Genomic DNA, 15,890 nt, shown 5'->3' with positions numbered 1-15,890 from the left:
TGTCCGATATTCTTTGTGGAAAAAGGAACATTACAAATACCTGTCAGAACTTATGACAAACAGTTGTATACATTTTGTAAGCACTTCCATAAAGCAGAACTAAACTAGAAAAAAAATCACATTCCCTTTACTTCTTGCAGAGCCTCTGATCCCTCCGGAGCTGTTCTCGATTGGGTCCTACGCCATCCTGTAAGCCACTTTCATCCCAGTGCGGGGGAAGGGCTGGGCGCTGCCATCGTCTACCTGGCTATGTCACCCAATCTCACAATGTGCAGGAGCAAGATCGAGCAATGTAGCCACTGTCACTGCGCATGTGCAAGATCAGCATTTTTTTTCTCATTGCAGGAAAAAGCGTCTCCTGTGCATGCCTGTGCAGAAGAGCAGCCACAATCCTTCTGTGATGTGTGATGTACTTTAACAATAGACAGAAGAGGAGGGGCTTTACCTTTTTTCTTTTTTTGTGTGAACGGGCTTAAAAAAAAATTTTTAAGTTACATGGAAGTGTTTTCTACCCTTTTATGTAAAGTTAAAATTTTGGTGATAGGTCCACAATAGGAGTAATGGAAGGTGAAAACTCTAAGGGTTCACTGAACCATTCCTGGTGGAGAATCTTTAGGGTCTGTGTGTTTCAGTGGCACTCCCCACTAAGGAATATTTCAGTGAATATCATATTCACTGCTCTATAAAAAAGGCCCCTAAGTAGAGCTACTGGATGTTTAGTTCTATTGAATACTACATAAAAGCATGTCTCACAGGTCACCAAGATCTGTCTTTATATTAGGCCATTGTTACACAGGCGTAAATAATGACTGGACAGCAAGTGTATTGAAAACAATATGTATGATCAACAGAAGCGGTTCAAACTATGTAGGCATGTTTTTTTTTAAAAAAAAGCTGGTGATAGTTTTTCCATTCTTTCTCTAATTGTGGTTCTGCCAGGATAATGTTTGTAATGGTTGACTAAAAGATGGGGTCCATCCACAACAGTTTTGCTTGCAATCATCGTTTTGTCACGTTTATTACATCATGTTGGTTTTTATAACCTTGTGTGTACAAGTTTAAAATATTATGTGCAATGTTCAACAATCTCTCAATGCCATGATTTAGTTGTTTTGTACTTTTGAATACTTTTCTCTTCTCCAAAGTTCACTGAAGTGGATTATTTAGGACCATTAGGCTAAAAAGCTCTTCAGGGCAGGGTCCTCTCCTCCTGTATCACTGTGTGTATTAGTCTATCATTTGCAACCCCTATTTATTGTACAGCGCTGCGTAATATGTTAGCACTATAAAAATCCTGTTTAATAATAATAATAATAATAAAAGCCTATGCAGACTTAGTGTAAGTGGAGCCTATAGGTAGGGCATTGCTCTTGGTGCTGGGAGAATTAACATATTGCAATAACCTATTATATACACATATACCACCTACCCTAAGAGTTCACACACCCTACTCAACATACACTGCCTAGCCAAAATAAAAGTCACACACAAACATTTACTTGAATGGCATTTAGCTATGATTACAGCATGCATTTGTTGTTGTAATATTGCATCAGCTTATTGATACATCACCACATTTATTTGTCCCCAGAGTTGCAGCAATGTTTTCATCAAGATCTTTTATTGATAGCGAGAAAGTCAGAGTTAACAGAAATGTTATACAGCACTTAACCTTTCTCTCAAGCTTTGTTATTACATTTATTTTGAAATGGCAGTATAAAGAATTGTAGTAGGGAAAAGTGTGGTTTTAACCTTGGTTACATATAAATGTGTACAAAAGTAATACATTTCACTTTTAAAAGATTACATTATTGCATGCACCTCCTTGAACCCAGCCATACAATCCCACATTGTTTAAATTGTATTAACCAGCATAGGACAGATTTGATTAAATGTAAAGAATTTTTTAATTGAATATGTTGGTATGACTTTTGGGCAGCTAATTGCCAGGCCTGATGACCCTATAAAAGATTTTAAGGTAGGAAGAAATACTAGTATGTAACATGTTGCGGCACACCATGGCTTGGATCAGATTGCAGTATTTTCTCCCTAGAATTAAATAATAGAGTTAAATTTCAAACAAAACTGGTAATGTTGCAACAGCTCTAAAAAATAACAAGGTAATATGGTACCTTGGTAAAAATCCTTAATCCGTTCTAGATCCTTGGATTTATACCAAAAAAAAATTTTTCGCATAAGAAATACAAGGAAAATGATTAATCCGTTCCCATGAAAAAAATCCTATCGTTATTGAAATATTATACATTGTTGGGGCTGTATAACATAATTTAAACACTGCTTAATACTAAAATGCATAAATACAAAAGCAATTAGATGAAATAAATGAAAATTTCAAGTGCCTACTAAGATGGTGCTTAGAAGGGAGGAGAAGGAGATGTTATGTAATTCACAGAGAGTTATAGCGCGGGTTGTTCACTGAATGTTAGCAACTGGTGTACTGACACTCGTGGGCAGTCATGGCTTTGTCTTGGGAGAGGTAAATAAGGGTAGTGCGCGGTGCTATGACTCATTTTGACCCATACAAGTTCTAGCCCAAAGGTTGTATACCAAGCATACTTTTTTGTGTCCAAACAGGACTTATACCAAGTTGGACTTATTCCGAAGCGGAGTTATACCGAGGTACCATTGTAATATATGTAATCCAAATTTCAGTATGATGTGTGAGATATGCCAGTGACATATTTTATTAGGAATCAGGGCAGGGTCCTCTCTTCCTCTTGCGTCACTGTATTTATCTGTCATTTACATCCCCTATTTAATGTACAGAACTGTGTAATATGTTAGTGCTATATAAATCCTGTTTAACAATAGGAAGAATTATTGTTTTTATAGTTCACACACATCCTCTGTAGAATAGTATTGAGTCAGACAGTAAAATAATATAGATTAGATATTGCAAAAAGTCAAATTGATAGATTTTTTTTTTTTTTGTGAGTAGATATACAGTACAATATCTGTAAATGGCTGGAGGTAACTTCATCAATAGTGGGTCTTAAACAGGTGAATCTGACATTCACTGACATTCTCTGCTGCAGAATCAGTTACTGCCATCGAAACACATTGATTGACCTAAACGATTCTCCACCAGGGAATGTTTCAGTGAATGGTGGGCAGCATGGTGGCTCAGTGGTTAGCACTGCCCTTTGCAGCGCTAGGTCTCAGGTTTGAATGGTGGCCAGGACAATATCTGCATGAAGTTTGCAGGTTCTCCCTGTGTTTATGGGGGTTTCCTCCGGGCCCTGCTCTTACAATCCAAAACCATGCAGTTAGGTTTAGACTACATTATTGACATATGACTGTGGTAGGGACATTAGATTGTGAGCTCCTTTGAGGGACAGTTAGTGACATGACTAGCGCTGCATAATATGATAGCGATATAAAAAAAATGTGTATTAATCATAAGTAATAATTTAACAGCCACATGATTTGAATGATGGGATGCGGTGATGGAAGCCGTTGCTGCTCTCATATTTCTCTCAGAACATTTTTTAATTTTATTTTAAATTGATTAAACGGTCACTTTAGAAGCTCCCAATAGCAAGACACCTGGCGCCAGCAGATGGCGCTGTGATTTGTCAGTTACACCGGCTTTCCTGCGAGCAGGATATAAAAGCTGCGCATGTTCTCCTCCCCGGTCTCTCTCGTCCTCCCTGCGCAGCGGGGTGCCGGCCAAAGCGTGCTTTCCTGTGGGTGACCGGGGCGTAAAAACTCTACTATAAAGAAGAAGGGGTAAAAACCTCACGACACGCAGCTCGTTACACACTACATAAAGCAAGAAATAACCCCCCGGTCCCTTCACCAAACATCAGCCGCTCCTCTAGTGAAACCGCACTACACGCCGCTCATTGCTGCGTATTGCTGGCCGGGCCGCGCACTCTCCGCACACCCACTGCCGGTCCCCTGGGGCTGCTCCCCGGGATCCCATTACTCTGCCAGGAGGCCACGGCTTGCATATCACCGGGTCACCCGCTCCTCTACCTGTTGCTGCTGATTGCACCTATCTATAAGCCTTACCGCTCCCGGTATTTCTCCTGTGGAGATCACATCGGTTCTCATTATTAGCTGAAATTTGGTGAGAGATGCACACCGCTACCAGCAGCTACCCAATGGCGTCTCTGTATGTGGGGGACCTACACCCTGATGTCACGGAGGCCATGCTGTATGAAAAGTTCAGTCCAGCGGGACCGGTGTTGTCCATACGAGTGTGCAGGGACATGATCACCCGGAGATCTCTAGGCTATGCCTATGTCAACTTCCAACAGCCTGCAGATGGTAAGTGGGCACCTATGTCACGTGATGTGTACCCCACAGTATGGGCCAAAACAGTACCACCAAGCCCAGTGTTCTGATCCAGATCACCCAGGGAATATGAGCCTAGAGTACAGGCACCAGATCTTATTCTCCGGCCTTCACCACTTTCCATGAATATGAACAACATTCAGAAATACCAGAACACGTATGGCAATGTGTCATAACATTTACATGTATTTATTTGAAATACTATAAGTAGCCCAAGCTTTTATATTGTATACATTTGATTAGAGATAATGGGTTTATCCCGGTGACCTTTGTCATCATATCAAGTAATAGCTGTTGTGTTGTCAGGAGGGGGTAAGTAGGAGGCGCAGCATGGTGGATTGCCAAAACTATACCTGTATGAACCCTAGATTTTCACTATTGGAACTTGAAATGATCAGGAACGAGCAGCGTAGGCTACAAAATCTGCACTCTGTATGAGGCTTTATGACAGTACAATATTGCATACAAAACTGTTTACCTTTTTGCTGTTAATTGGCTTCATCATACCAAAAAATTTTTGTTTTAATTCTACCTCCTGATGATGTGGTGGGGCCACAACTCATCTCTGTCTCATGTATTGTGAGAAGCAGTTCTAGACATAGCTTTAGAAAAATAATAATAGAGGCTACACTGATGGACCCATAACAAATACCAATTAAGCTGAACTGAAACTCTTAAGACTGACAGACTGTCTTCTGTCACAGATACTTCAATAGCTGTCATTGGTTTTGTTTTTACTGACTACACACCCATGTACACATCAGTGTATGATATAGTGCCAGGACTAAGTAACTCTCGATATTATTATTATTAATAAACAGGACTTGTATAGCGCCAACATATTACGTAGCGCTGTACATTAAATATAGATTGCAAATGACAGATACAGACAGTGATACAGGAGGGAGAGGACCCTGCCCAGAAGAGCTTACAATCTAGTAGGTGGGGGAATTTCACACACAATAGGATGGGAGATATGTAGTGGTGGGAAGTAGTGATGGTTTCAAAAGACAGAAGATGGGTGGGCAAGCCGAATAGAATGAGGAAGACCATTCCAGAGAGTTGGGTGATAATGAATTGGAGTCCTCCTGGCATGGCCAATTAATATGTTAAGACTCCAGCCAAGGAAGAATACTGGGTGACTATGAAAGTACCAGTGTAGAGTGGGACCGCGACCATCATATCGCTGGAGAAGTGTTGTTAGGTAAACATGTTCTAATATGCTATGCAAAATTTATGGCAAAAGTTCCTGGGAGATAACATTTTAGAAGTTTTGTTCCCTCTTAATAAATTATTTTTCAGTTTATTTGTATTTGGTGTAATATTGTATTGATTTTCTATATGGTTTAGTTGCAAGTGTTGAGTTGACATTTTTACCTTTAGGCCTACTACTGGACTGACAACATTTTATAATAATCACCATTCTGCATTACCTATTAGGTAATTTCCAATAGATGTTGTTTTGGCACACATTTACATATTACCCAAGCAAGCTAGTGGTGCCCAGAATTATTAAACTGTCTTCTTTTGGGCCCAGGGCATCAAGCCCCCCTCCTTCCCACTGCCTCATCGGAGAAATCCACCATAATGTGCTGCCATGTCACTGTTTATTATAGTATATGCCCACTGATAAAAAAAAAAAAAGCTAATCATCAGGTAGTTTTACATAACTTGCAAAAATACATTGAGGCCCTGAATCCCCCTAGTGCACATAGTAAGTAACGTTTATGACGTTGAAGCTCAGGCCTTCTTGGGGGGTCAGACGTGTACAATTTTGTGCAGCTACTTTCCATATACTCTGTCAGCCTAAAAAAAGGCAAGACATGACTGTATCAGATTGCACTGATAACATTGTTTTGATAAATATCCAAATGCTTATTAAATGGGAATTGTATTGTGTAATCATAATGCTGAAATGCTAACCTGCAGAATCTGAAATGTTTGGGAAAAGGTTTACAGGGCTGAAACCTTAATAAGGCCTGAATAATGCCAAAGCCAGATCACCCATAGAGCCTATTCACAAATGTTGCAGCTGACACAGATGCTGAATGTAGACAGGAAGTGGGTATCGAAACATTTTACCTAAGCAGCACTTGTATGCAACTGAGGGGGAAAATGTTATCTTTTTAGGCTTTACATCTGCTAATAGTGAGGCAAGAAGAGAGACTACCCACCCACAGCTTATAACTTCTAAAACAAGTCCGTGGTTGCCGATCCAATATTTTTAGGCTCCATAATTTGAATCTGTACCTAGTTTTTTTCTTCAAACTCCGTCTACACAGACTATTTCCCCAGTGTTTAACCTGAGTGTTTAAAAGCCCATGTTTGAAATTCCCATGCATTCCAATGGGCTAATCTACACCAGGACGTTTCCTTGAGGCACGTTTTTGAGCGTTAAAGATAACGCTTCTTGCAATGTTGCGTGCCTCAAGGAAAAGGGTTAACGCGTCCATTCATTTCAATTGGGGTGTTTTCCCGCGTTTATATAAGTGCTTGAAACGTAAATGCAGGAAAACGCGGCATATGTTTTCCAGTGGTTTAAGGGCAAGCTTTAAAATGCTAGTAAAGGTACAAAAAAATGCATATAGTAGGAACCTTTTAAATGCATTTTTCAAACTGTCCGTGTGGACCCAGCCTTATTTGGTGAATATTAACAGAGAATTCCTGGCAGGTTTTACTGCTGATGGAGGCTGCAGTGAAATAATACGTTACTTCCTGATTCATGATTTGCCATGTCTGGAACTAAATAAATCTCTGACAATATACACAGAAGTAGAAATAGTTTCTTGTTACAGGTTTAGCTATAACAAGACGTTGGGGAAATCTCTCTTTCTGAGCTCTTGATAGCATTATAACCTGAAAGGTATCTTAATCTTCCCCTATTGGATCTAAAAACACTAAACACTAACACACGTTTTGTTTTTTTTCATTTTTCTAGCTAACTTTTTCCAAAATGTATACATTCCATCACTGTGTATGTACGTTGTTAGCATTATGTAGAAGTTCACCTCTTAATCATTAGAGAGCATTTAGATTTGCTTGTTACTGATAATATTCTTTGGCCCCAGTGAGTTCTTTTCAGCTATAACCAGGTTATAAATCTACCTAGCTAAAAATAGACTCAGAAATGCCAGCTGCTCCCACAGAGCTTGACCTGTGTACATGTAAACTGGGCTGAGTGCCTGACCTGCATTTTTTTTCTTTTTAATGTATACTTGGTATGTAAAAAAAAAAAGAAAATAGAATAAAAAGTAGGCATACATTAGTATCTCTATTTTTCAGCTTATTGAACAGCCAGATTCTCCCTTTTCAATAAAAGTTAAAGCAATCAATTTTTGAATTTTCTGAATTATGCTACTTTTTACATAATAATGTAGACTAATACTTTGGAGGGAAATATGGGCCCATTTCTCAAGGATGAAATGCTTATTGCAATTATAGATTGGTAACTACGAAGGTACTGTAATTGTTTTCTGAACTGAAGTTGGTGGGGTCCTCAGTATTCATAATGTGGTCACTTTAAGATTAACTCCACTTTAAACTCACTGTTATTTGCGTTTAGCATGCCTGACTGAGAGCCAAGCAGTGAAAGGTGAACCCTGGGTGTAAATAGCACTTGCCTTCATGTTCTGGTTTAATTTTGTAGTACAAATCTCTTCTATGGCTTGTTCCTTTTTCTGAATGGGTGTTGGAGGTTCTTGTGGCCACTGCTTAGCTTATGTTAGGTGTATCACAAGAATGGCAAAGGCTGCCTGTGCAGATAACTTGTATTAGGAATTTGTACTAGGCAGTCAAATGAGAAATACCTGAAAGCGCTGTTGTCCTTTTAATTAATTGTATTGAAAGAAATGTCTACAGTGTCATTGCCGATTCTCCTTATTAAAATGCTAGCTGTCATTTTGTCATGCTAAAATAGTACTCCAGACTGCCAGGGGAGTTGTCTTCACACCTCCAACTTTGTTGGGCATTGGTAGTCTCAATTTGCTTGCACACTCTAGTAATGCCCACAACCTGTCTGCCAAAATGTTATGCTTTCTATACAAAATACAGTCACAATACTAAGAGACCTGATGTGCTACAGCCTTTAGTGTTCACTGCCCTATAACCAACCTTACTGATGCTCATAATCACACCCAGTCTATAATATTTTTTTTTTATCAATAAAATGTTCCTTTTCCTGGTTGGCAGATATTAGACCCGAGCATCCTGTGAAAGAATATAAGAGGAATGCTTACCTATTTTGGGGATAGGGGTTTAGTTCTCAACGGGCTTTGGACATCACAGCCATCCAAAACTTTGGTCTGTGCTTGAGTTGCAAGACCGTTATAACAATTGTAAATCTTTTAGGAGCTAAAAAATGTTTACAGATGCTTTTTAACTGTTTTCAGTGCTTTGCCTAAAACCCAGCACTGAAACAAAATAATAATATATCATAGTTTACAAGCAATACATATGTACTTGCATTTTAAAATGTATTTCTTTATCTTTACAGCTGAACGGGCCCTGGACACTATGAACTTTGATGTGATTAAAGGAAAGCCCATTCGTATTATGTGGTCACAGCGAGATCCATCTCTTAGGAAATCTGGCGTGGGCAATGTTTTCATAAAAAACCTTGACAAATCAATTGACAACAAAGCACTTTATGACACGTTTTCTGCGTTTGGCAACATTCTTTCATGTAAGGTTAGTTTCTGTCTTTCACATTTTCTGCCTACCTTGATCTGAGATGCTTTTTGCCTGAGATATCAAGGACTCATCTAACACCCACTCTCCTACAGGTGGTGTGTGATGAGAATGGCTCCAAGGGGTACGCTTTTGTGCACTTTGAGACACAAGATGCTGCAGACAGAGCCATTGAGAAGATGAACGGCATGCTGCTGAACGACCGCAAAGTGTGAGAGGCGATATCCTGGCAGGGATGGTGGAATGTGCCGCATTTCTAGGATTGTTTTTTTTAGTAGACTGCCATTATCTGTATAGTCTACAAGGAAATAAGCTACAAACACATTTTGCTGCCATTGATATAAATCTAGTAGTATTACTAACCAGTTTTGTTTTGAACACTTCTGACTTCAGACTTTTCTGCTTCTGCAGAGTATGAATAAAAAAAAAATACATTTAGGTCAATAGAGAAATCACAATATACCTTGTGTTTGAAGTGTTTAGTATTTATTAATGTCTTCTATATCTCTTTACATCTGTTTATTTGTGTGGAATTCTAATTTTAGATCTGAAATTTACATCCTACCATACATAAGCAAAGCATAGCTGGAAGTGTTCTTCTGTACAGTTGGGAAAGAATTTTTGTTTTTAATGAATATTTTCAAATTTGGTGCAGAATATATGTCATGTTTGTTTTGCAGGTTTGTAGGGCGCTTTAAATGCAGGCGAGAGAGGGAAGCAGAACTTGGAGCCAAAGCTAAGGAGTTTACAAATGTTTATATCAAGAATTTTGGAGAAGATATGGATGATGAGCGACTAAAGGAGACTTTCAGCAAATATGGTAACTGAGTGAATTCCTGATCCCAACAAGTGGGCACTTGCTTCTGGCTTAGTGTGTGAATAAACTTATGAGCTCCTTGGCTATGCCCGTGCATGTGGGCTTCTGGTTTCACGCATATGCCGTGGTTAACCTATTGAGTTCTGACTCTGCTCCCGCATGTGGGCACCTGGTATCATGCGTGTGCCGTGCACCTGCATGCTGTGACCCTGTGACCGTTGTGGTTAACTGGTGTCTCTTGGCTGTAGGCAAGACTCTGAGCGTTAAGGTGATGACTGATCCCAGTGGCAAGTCCAAAGGGTTTGGCTTTGTCAGCTTTGAAAAACATGAAGATGCAAATAAGGTAAGAGCTCCCACGGAGGACCAGGCAGACAGAGAATGTTTGCAGGGGAGTGCCAGGTGCTCGGGAGCTCTACAGAAATTCTGCTATCTAATGTGGGGGTTAGTATCTATAATTTTTCTAATAAACTTCTGTTTGTATCAGGCCGTTGATGACATGAATGGAAAAGATGTCAATGGAAAGGTGATGTTTGTCGGCAGAGCGCAAAAAAAGGTTGAACGACAAGCGGAACTGAAGCGGCGATTTGAGCAGTTGAAGCAGGAGAGAATAAGTCGCTATCAGGTATGTTTATGCTGCTGTTATAGGAACGTACCATGCTCAATACTGAACCTTTTTTATCTATGTTTGAAAGGATCATGTAATAAAAAAAAAAAATAACTGGAATGCGGCAAATGACTAGTCACAAGTAGTACATATGGTCTCCCAGCAGCTTACTTTTTTCCCATTACTGACCTATTTTTTCCTTGTTCTATACTGTCTGTGTTTAGGCAGCCATATTGGTAAAGGCAAGACTTGCATCCTCATGTCAGAGCCTCAAACAAAGAGTAACCATTTTTACATGCTTACTATTAAAACCACAGTTGGGACATGGCATAGATGCTTTGGGCATTGTAAAGTGTAAGTCTTTGTTTGAACAAATGGTGCCCATTTCCAGGTGGTATGGAACTGTATTTTGCTAATAACACAGGGAATAGGTTATCAGAAAATAGGAAGAAAATGTTGCCGGGTCTCACAATTTTCGTAATGGTGACAGAATTGTGACTTGATCCAATTTTTCTATCTGGATTATGGCATTTTATGTGTCTGTCTGTATTATATGTATTGAAATGGCTACTTGTATTCTTTATCAAAAAACCTGTGTGTCAGGGTGGCATCAAAAAAGCACAATTAGGAGCCTAAGGATAGTGTTCCCTCCCAATAACAGGCATGAGAACAAGGATTTAGTTAGCAAAAGCAGTTGATTTAAATATATTAAAATTAAATTTGAAATCACAATGACAATAAAAAGCTTTGTAATATTTTAGTGATTACGTTTGCGTATACTTTAATGGTCATGTGTGATGTGTCACTGACAGACTCTCTATTTAGGGTTTTTATACTATAACAATTTAAGAGGCGGTACTTGTCGAGCCCAAACTTGTTGCCATAAATCCAAACTCCTATTGTTCATCTACAACTTTTCTCTTTTAAAGTATTCAACTCATATGAGTAGTGTGAGAAGCTGGTGACTGTGTCTCCATATATTAGTAAACTTATCTGGGTTTCTCACAATTTTATTTACAGATATTTTTCAAGATTCTTAGTTCATTCCACAAGTCATTATTTGGGTAGTTCTTGAGTTCTGCAGTTTTGTATCTGTTCAGTAGCGATCTTATGCACCCTAATCCTTATGTTTCTTGATTGTTCCTAGGGCGTAAATTTGTATATTAAAAATCTGGATGACACAATTGACGATGAGAAGCTGCGAAAGGAGTTTTCTCCTTTTGGGTCAATTACAAGCGCCAAGGTGAGAGGATGTCTTATACCAATAACAACCATTGGTGAGCATATTGCTTAAACTTACAGGTGACTGCTAATTAAATGCACATTAAATGTGTATAATTTATCTGTGCACTGTTAACTCATCCTGTCCCTGCTGTGTAGTGCAGGGAGAGGTTTTCCAGTGCAAAAGAAATGCTGAGGAAATCCAGACAGAACATGGTTAACCTTGTGTTTTGTCTCTACACCTTTGCAACATGCAAAATCTTCACATTTTGCTGTAAATAAGTTGAGCCATTATGAACACATAAAGCTACCACCTTTTAGAGTTTTGCTACAGCTGTATGCTTTTTTTTTTTTCCTCTTTCAGGTCATGCTAGAGGATGGACGAAGCAAAGGATTTGGATTTGTTTGCTTTTCCTCACCTGAAGAAGCCACTAAAGCAGTCACTGAAATGAATGGGAGAATTGTAGGCTCAAAACCTCTTTATGTAGCACTAGCTCAAAGAAAGGAAGAGCGGAAAGCTCATCTTACGAATCAGTATATGCAACGAATAGCTGGAATGAGGGCCCTTCCTGCCAATACTCTCATTAGTCAATTTCAACCAGCACCGGGAGGGTACTTTGTGCCAGCAGTTCCACAGGTTAGTTTGGTATCTGAAAGCAGCTATAGGGGTTTAAATTACTTGGCTTTGCAATGGTGTAATTTGATTTCTCCCTTCTCAGGCTCAAAGCAGACCTACATATTACGCTCCTAATCATATAGCTCAAATGCGCCCTGGCCCAAGATGGCAGCAAGCAGGACGTCCACAGGGTAAGCATTTATACGTGACTCCAAAGAAATGGGTCACTCTACTAAAAAGCTTTATCACAGAGCGGCCTTTTTCAGTGCCATAACAAAGGTATTTGTCCTTAGAATACAGTTTTTCTCAGTAGAAATCAGTATATGATATAGGTTCTTTTTTCAGAAGATGACTGTTGTAATTGGATTTAAATAACACAGATAATTCTACCTTTGGAAAGATGGCATTGTTTATGACCTTTATTTGTAAAATATTTTTTACTGCATGTATTAGAGGTTGAAAATACCATAGGTACGATGTCAGCCTGGTTAATGATTTCTCTTACCAATTACAGTGTGCTACAAAATATTTTGTTTCTTTTTAGGCTTTCAGCCCATGCCTAACACAGTGCGACAGAGTAGCCCCCGCCAATCAATTCGCCATATACCCCCTTCAAGTTCTCAGGGCACTCGTGGTATCTCCAGCGTAGCCCAGAGAGTTGGTAAGGAAACCTGATCAGTTCTGTAGATTTTTTTTTAACAGCACTGGAAACTTATCCTGTCCCAGCTCCATGGTGCAAGAGAAGAGTTGCTTTCTGTGCAAAAATAATAGCGGAGAAAATCCAGACAGAGCATGTTACACCTTGTGTTCTGTCTCTACACCTCTGCAACATTTAAATATTTGTATATATTGATGTACTAAATGATTTTGCTTAACTTTATTTTGTCGTTATGAGCATAGATAATTTGACCACTGTCATAATGTAAATGTTCTAATTTCCTTTTTCCTCTTAGGGGTTTCTTCTGCTACTCAGACAATAGGACCTCGTCAGCCAGTTTCTGTTCCACCAACCCGACCTGTGCCTCAGTACAAATATACACGATGTCCTCTCCCTGGAGTGCAGCCAATACAGGTATACGTTTTTTCTAAATACCGAATAGGCTTTGTGTTAAAAATAGTTTTTTAGCGCACACAGTTTTACTGTCTTGTATATAACAAAGCAAATGGTGAATTAAATAGTGTTTTCGCTACTAGTAAATTAATGATAGTTTATTGCTAGGTAGGAAAAATGTATTTAGAAATATTTGACACAAATTTGTTGTGCACCCATTTTATATGGGTTTTTATATACCTACTATATATATATATATATATATATATGCACTGTAGCATAAACTGACTAAAATTGCCCAGGTAGAGCTGTAGATCTGCTTTGTTAGAAAGGAAAGTAAAGATGTTCTGTATACTCATCCCCATAGCAACCTGGGCTAACATATACATAAAATACCTGATCGGCTCCTAGGGCTGCATTCCACTTTCCATTCTGAAGTTTTCTGTACACAGGATACCAAGGGGCTGATACTAATTCCAATGCAGGTATTTGTATTTGTTGCATTTATACATGCATACATTGATAAATTTATGTGAGTGTATAAGAATGTGTGCTTCAGTCTGGCAAAATGGTTTCAGGGAGAGATAGTTAAGGACAATAAGAAAAGGATCCCAAGAGGTTGGGGAATACTGTAATGTAAATCTTAAGATAAAATAAAAAATCATAGGCAAGTTTACCAATTTCCAACTTGTTCTGGGGAAAGAAATTACTCCAAACCTAAAAATATGTTTTGAACATTTGAAAGAAAGTGATTTGATAAAATGCTCTTCATTGAGATGACCCTCCTGTCTGTAGTGACATAAATACGTAGGTAAAACAAATGAGTGTTTTTAATAATATGCTAACTGTATATATACGTTTAAAGCAGACTCCTCAGCCGGCAGTCCATGTACAAGGACAAGAACCTCTTACGGCCTCAATGTTAGCTGCTGCCCCACCCCAAGAACAAAAACAGATGTTAGGTGAGTAACTTTTTACTGGTAGAAGTGCCTTTGATATTGGTAGCAAGATATGAATCTAATCTTTCCTTAACTTTAGGAGAACGTCTCTTCCCTCTTATACAAGCCATGCATCCCTCATTGGCGGGTAAAATTACTGGAATGCTTCTCGAGATTGACAATTCAGAACTGCTACACATGCTGGAATCCCCAGAGTCTCTGCGCTCTAAGGTAAATATTTATGGGCTACAGAAAAACAGGCTAAATGCAATACAACAGTTAAAAACAGACATGCATATGAAAAGGGTGTTTTTGGAAAAGAGAAGATATATCTTTCAGACATTCAAATAAAAAGGTTCAGTGGATAGAAAATAAAGGGAGGTCCAAGGGTTGGTTTTTTTCTGTTTTTTTTTTCTGTCCACAAAAAGGTGGAATCTAAATAGGCATGTGAATGGTTTATTACACTATATATAGATGTGTTTACCTCATTACCTTCTATTCAATATCTGGATCTTGGTTTTGCAAATAATAATAGTTTCTAGGTAAAGGATGTTCAATATCTCTTATTAAAGGCATGTAGAAATCTGGATATACATTGCTTGATTTTACTTCTATCAGGTGGAGGAAGCAGTTGCTGTTTTGCAAGCTCACCAAGCCAAGAAGGATGCTGCTCAGAAGGTGGGAATTGTTGCTGCTACCTCCTGAACCAGGACTGTAAGAATCTGTAAGTAATTTGGATATGTTAAAAAACAATCCATGTGTAATATTAATAAATAAAAAAAAAAACTTTACAAAGCGCCAACAAATTACACAGCACTGTATAACAAAATATAGCTTGCAGACAAAATACAAAGAAACAGGAGGAGTGGACCCTGGCCAAAATAGCTTGCAGTCTAAAAGGTGGTGGGGAATTGTACACCATACAAGGGGACTACAGTCTATCTGACAGTAAAGCTGTGCCTATGTTGTAAAGATTTTGACTGTTACATTGGTGATACAGCTCTACCTACAGACTGAACAATTTTACTATTGCCCAAGGGGTTTTATTCTTTTTTTATATAATGCCCCCTAGAAACAAAAAACTGTAATCCTACTTTTGTATACAGACTGTTATCAAGACATTACCTGGTGACATGTTTCTTTAAATTCCTTGCATCTCTTTTCTCAGGAAAGCCAATCACAATTTCATTAATTCTGGTAACATTTCTGCTATGACAGTAGAGTGAATCACCATCCTAAAGAATAATCTCCTAATTTCTGGCCTTGTTTTATGAATAATTGGTGCATGATCACTTTATATTTCATTACAGGGAATAAAGAAGCCAAATAATCACAGAATTTTGGAGTGTTTGGGAATTCTCCACTAGGAGTCTTGTCTCCTTTACATGCTGCTTATCTCTGCCAGAGATACCGTTTTGTTTGTTAAACTTGAGGACTATGCACTATGTCGCTTTATGCTGTTGGGATGATAAGTCTTCTTTTAGGTGAGCGCCATTAGGATCCTTTCTCTGGAGATCCTCAAAAATTTTCTTCAGATTGCAAAGGATTTTTGCAGTTTTGCGTATGGAGATATTTGTTTGAATGTAACATCCAAATGGTTTCTCAGTGAAATAATAAAAGATTTCAAACACTGCTCA

The 15,890-nt window shown here is 38.7% G+C and overlaps 1 protein-coding gene and 2 non-coding genes across 6 annotated transcripts; all 3 read left to right on the top strand.

The window, feature by feature from the left end:
- The first annotated feature begins 3,661 nt into the window (after window positions 1–3,661).
- Window positions 3,662–15,890, top strand: PABPC4 (poly(A) binding protein cytoplasmic 4). Of its 4 annotated transcripts, none has more exons than XM_072417468.1 (15): window positions 3,664–4,293; window positions 8,813–9,006; window positions 9,102–9,217; window positions 9,687–9,826; window positions 10,072–10,166; window positions 10,308–10,445; window positions 11,575–11,670; window positions 12,013–12,285; window positions 12,368–12,455; window positions 12,809–12,925; window positions 13,218–13,336; window positions 14,184–14,277; window positions 14,354–14,484; window positions 14,872–14,977; window positions 15,564–15,890. In XM_072417468.1, exons 1-14 carry the CDS (start codon window positions 4,101–4,103, stop codon window positions 14,956–14,958), a joined length of 1,881 nt encoding a protein of 626 aa, XP_072273569.1. In that variant the 5' UTR covers window positions 3,664–4,100; the 3' UTR covers window positions 14,959–14,977; window positions 15,564–15,890. The 4 variants fall into 4 exon arrangements, with proteins under 4 accessions (XP_072273576.1, XP_072273585.1, XP_072273569.1 ...); XM_072417459.1 differs by having other exon boundaries at window positions 14,181–14,277; XM_072417475.1 differs by lacking the exons at window positions 12,368–12,455; window positions 12,809–12,925; window positions 13,218–13,336; ... (2 more) ...; window positions 14,872–14,977; window positions 15,564–15,890 and having other exon boundaries at window positions 3,662–4,293; window positions 11,575–11,704; window positions 12,013–12,211.
- On the top strand, window positions 11,775–11,903 carry LOC140321912 (small nucleolar RNA SNORA55). The gene has a single exon (XR_011919038.1). It is a non-coding gene; the product is annotated as a small nucleolar RNA SNORA55 (small nucleolar RNA).
- LOC140321911 (small nucleolar RNA SNORA55) lies at window positions 12,966–13,098 on the top strand. Its single transcript, XR_011919037.1, has one exon. It is a non-coding gene; the product is annotated as a small nucleolar RNA SNORA55 (small nucleolar RNA).

This window comes from Pyxicephalus adspersus, chromosome 1 (genome assembly GCF_032062135.1).
Source record: "Pyxicephalus adspersus chromosome 1, UCB_Pads_2.0, whole genome shotgun sequence".
In the NCBI taxonomy this organism is placed as follows: Eukaryota; Metazoa; Chordata; class Amphibia; order Anura; family Pyxicephalidae; genus Pyxicephalus; species Pyxicephalus adspersus.
Note: the sequence above shows the minus strand (reverse complement) of the source record. Positions and strands in the feature narration are given on the sequence as shown.

Excerpts from the sequence above, each read along its gene's own strand:
- PABPC4 (XM_072417459.1), top strand. The coding sequence starts at position 4,101 with ATGCACACCGCTACCAGCAGCTACCCAATGGCGTCTCTGTATGTGGGG. Across the intron at positions 9,007-9,101 it reads GCAACATTCTTTCATGTAAG|GTGGTGTGTGATGAGAATGG; the intron begins GTTAGTTTCTGT and ends ACTCTCCTACAG. Across the intron at positions 10,167-10,307 it reads AACATGAAGATGCAAATAAG|GCCGTTGATGACATGAATGG; the intron begins GTAAGAGCTCCC and ends TGTTTGTATCAG.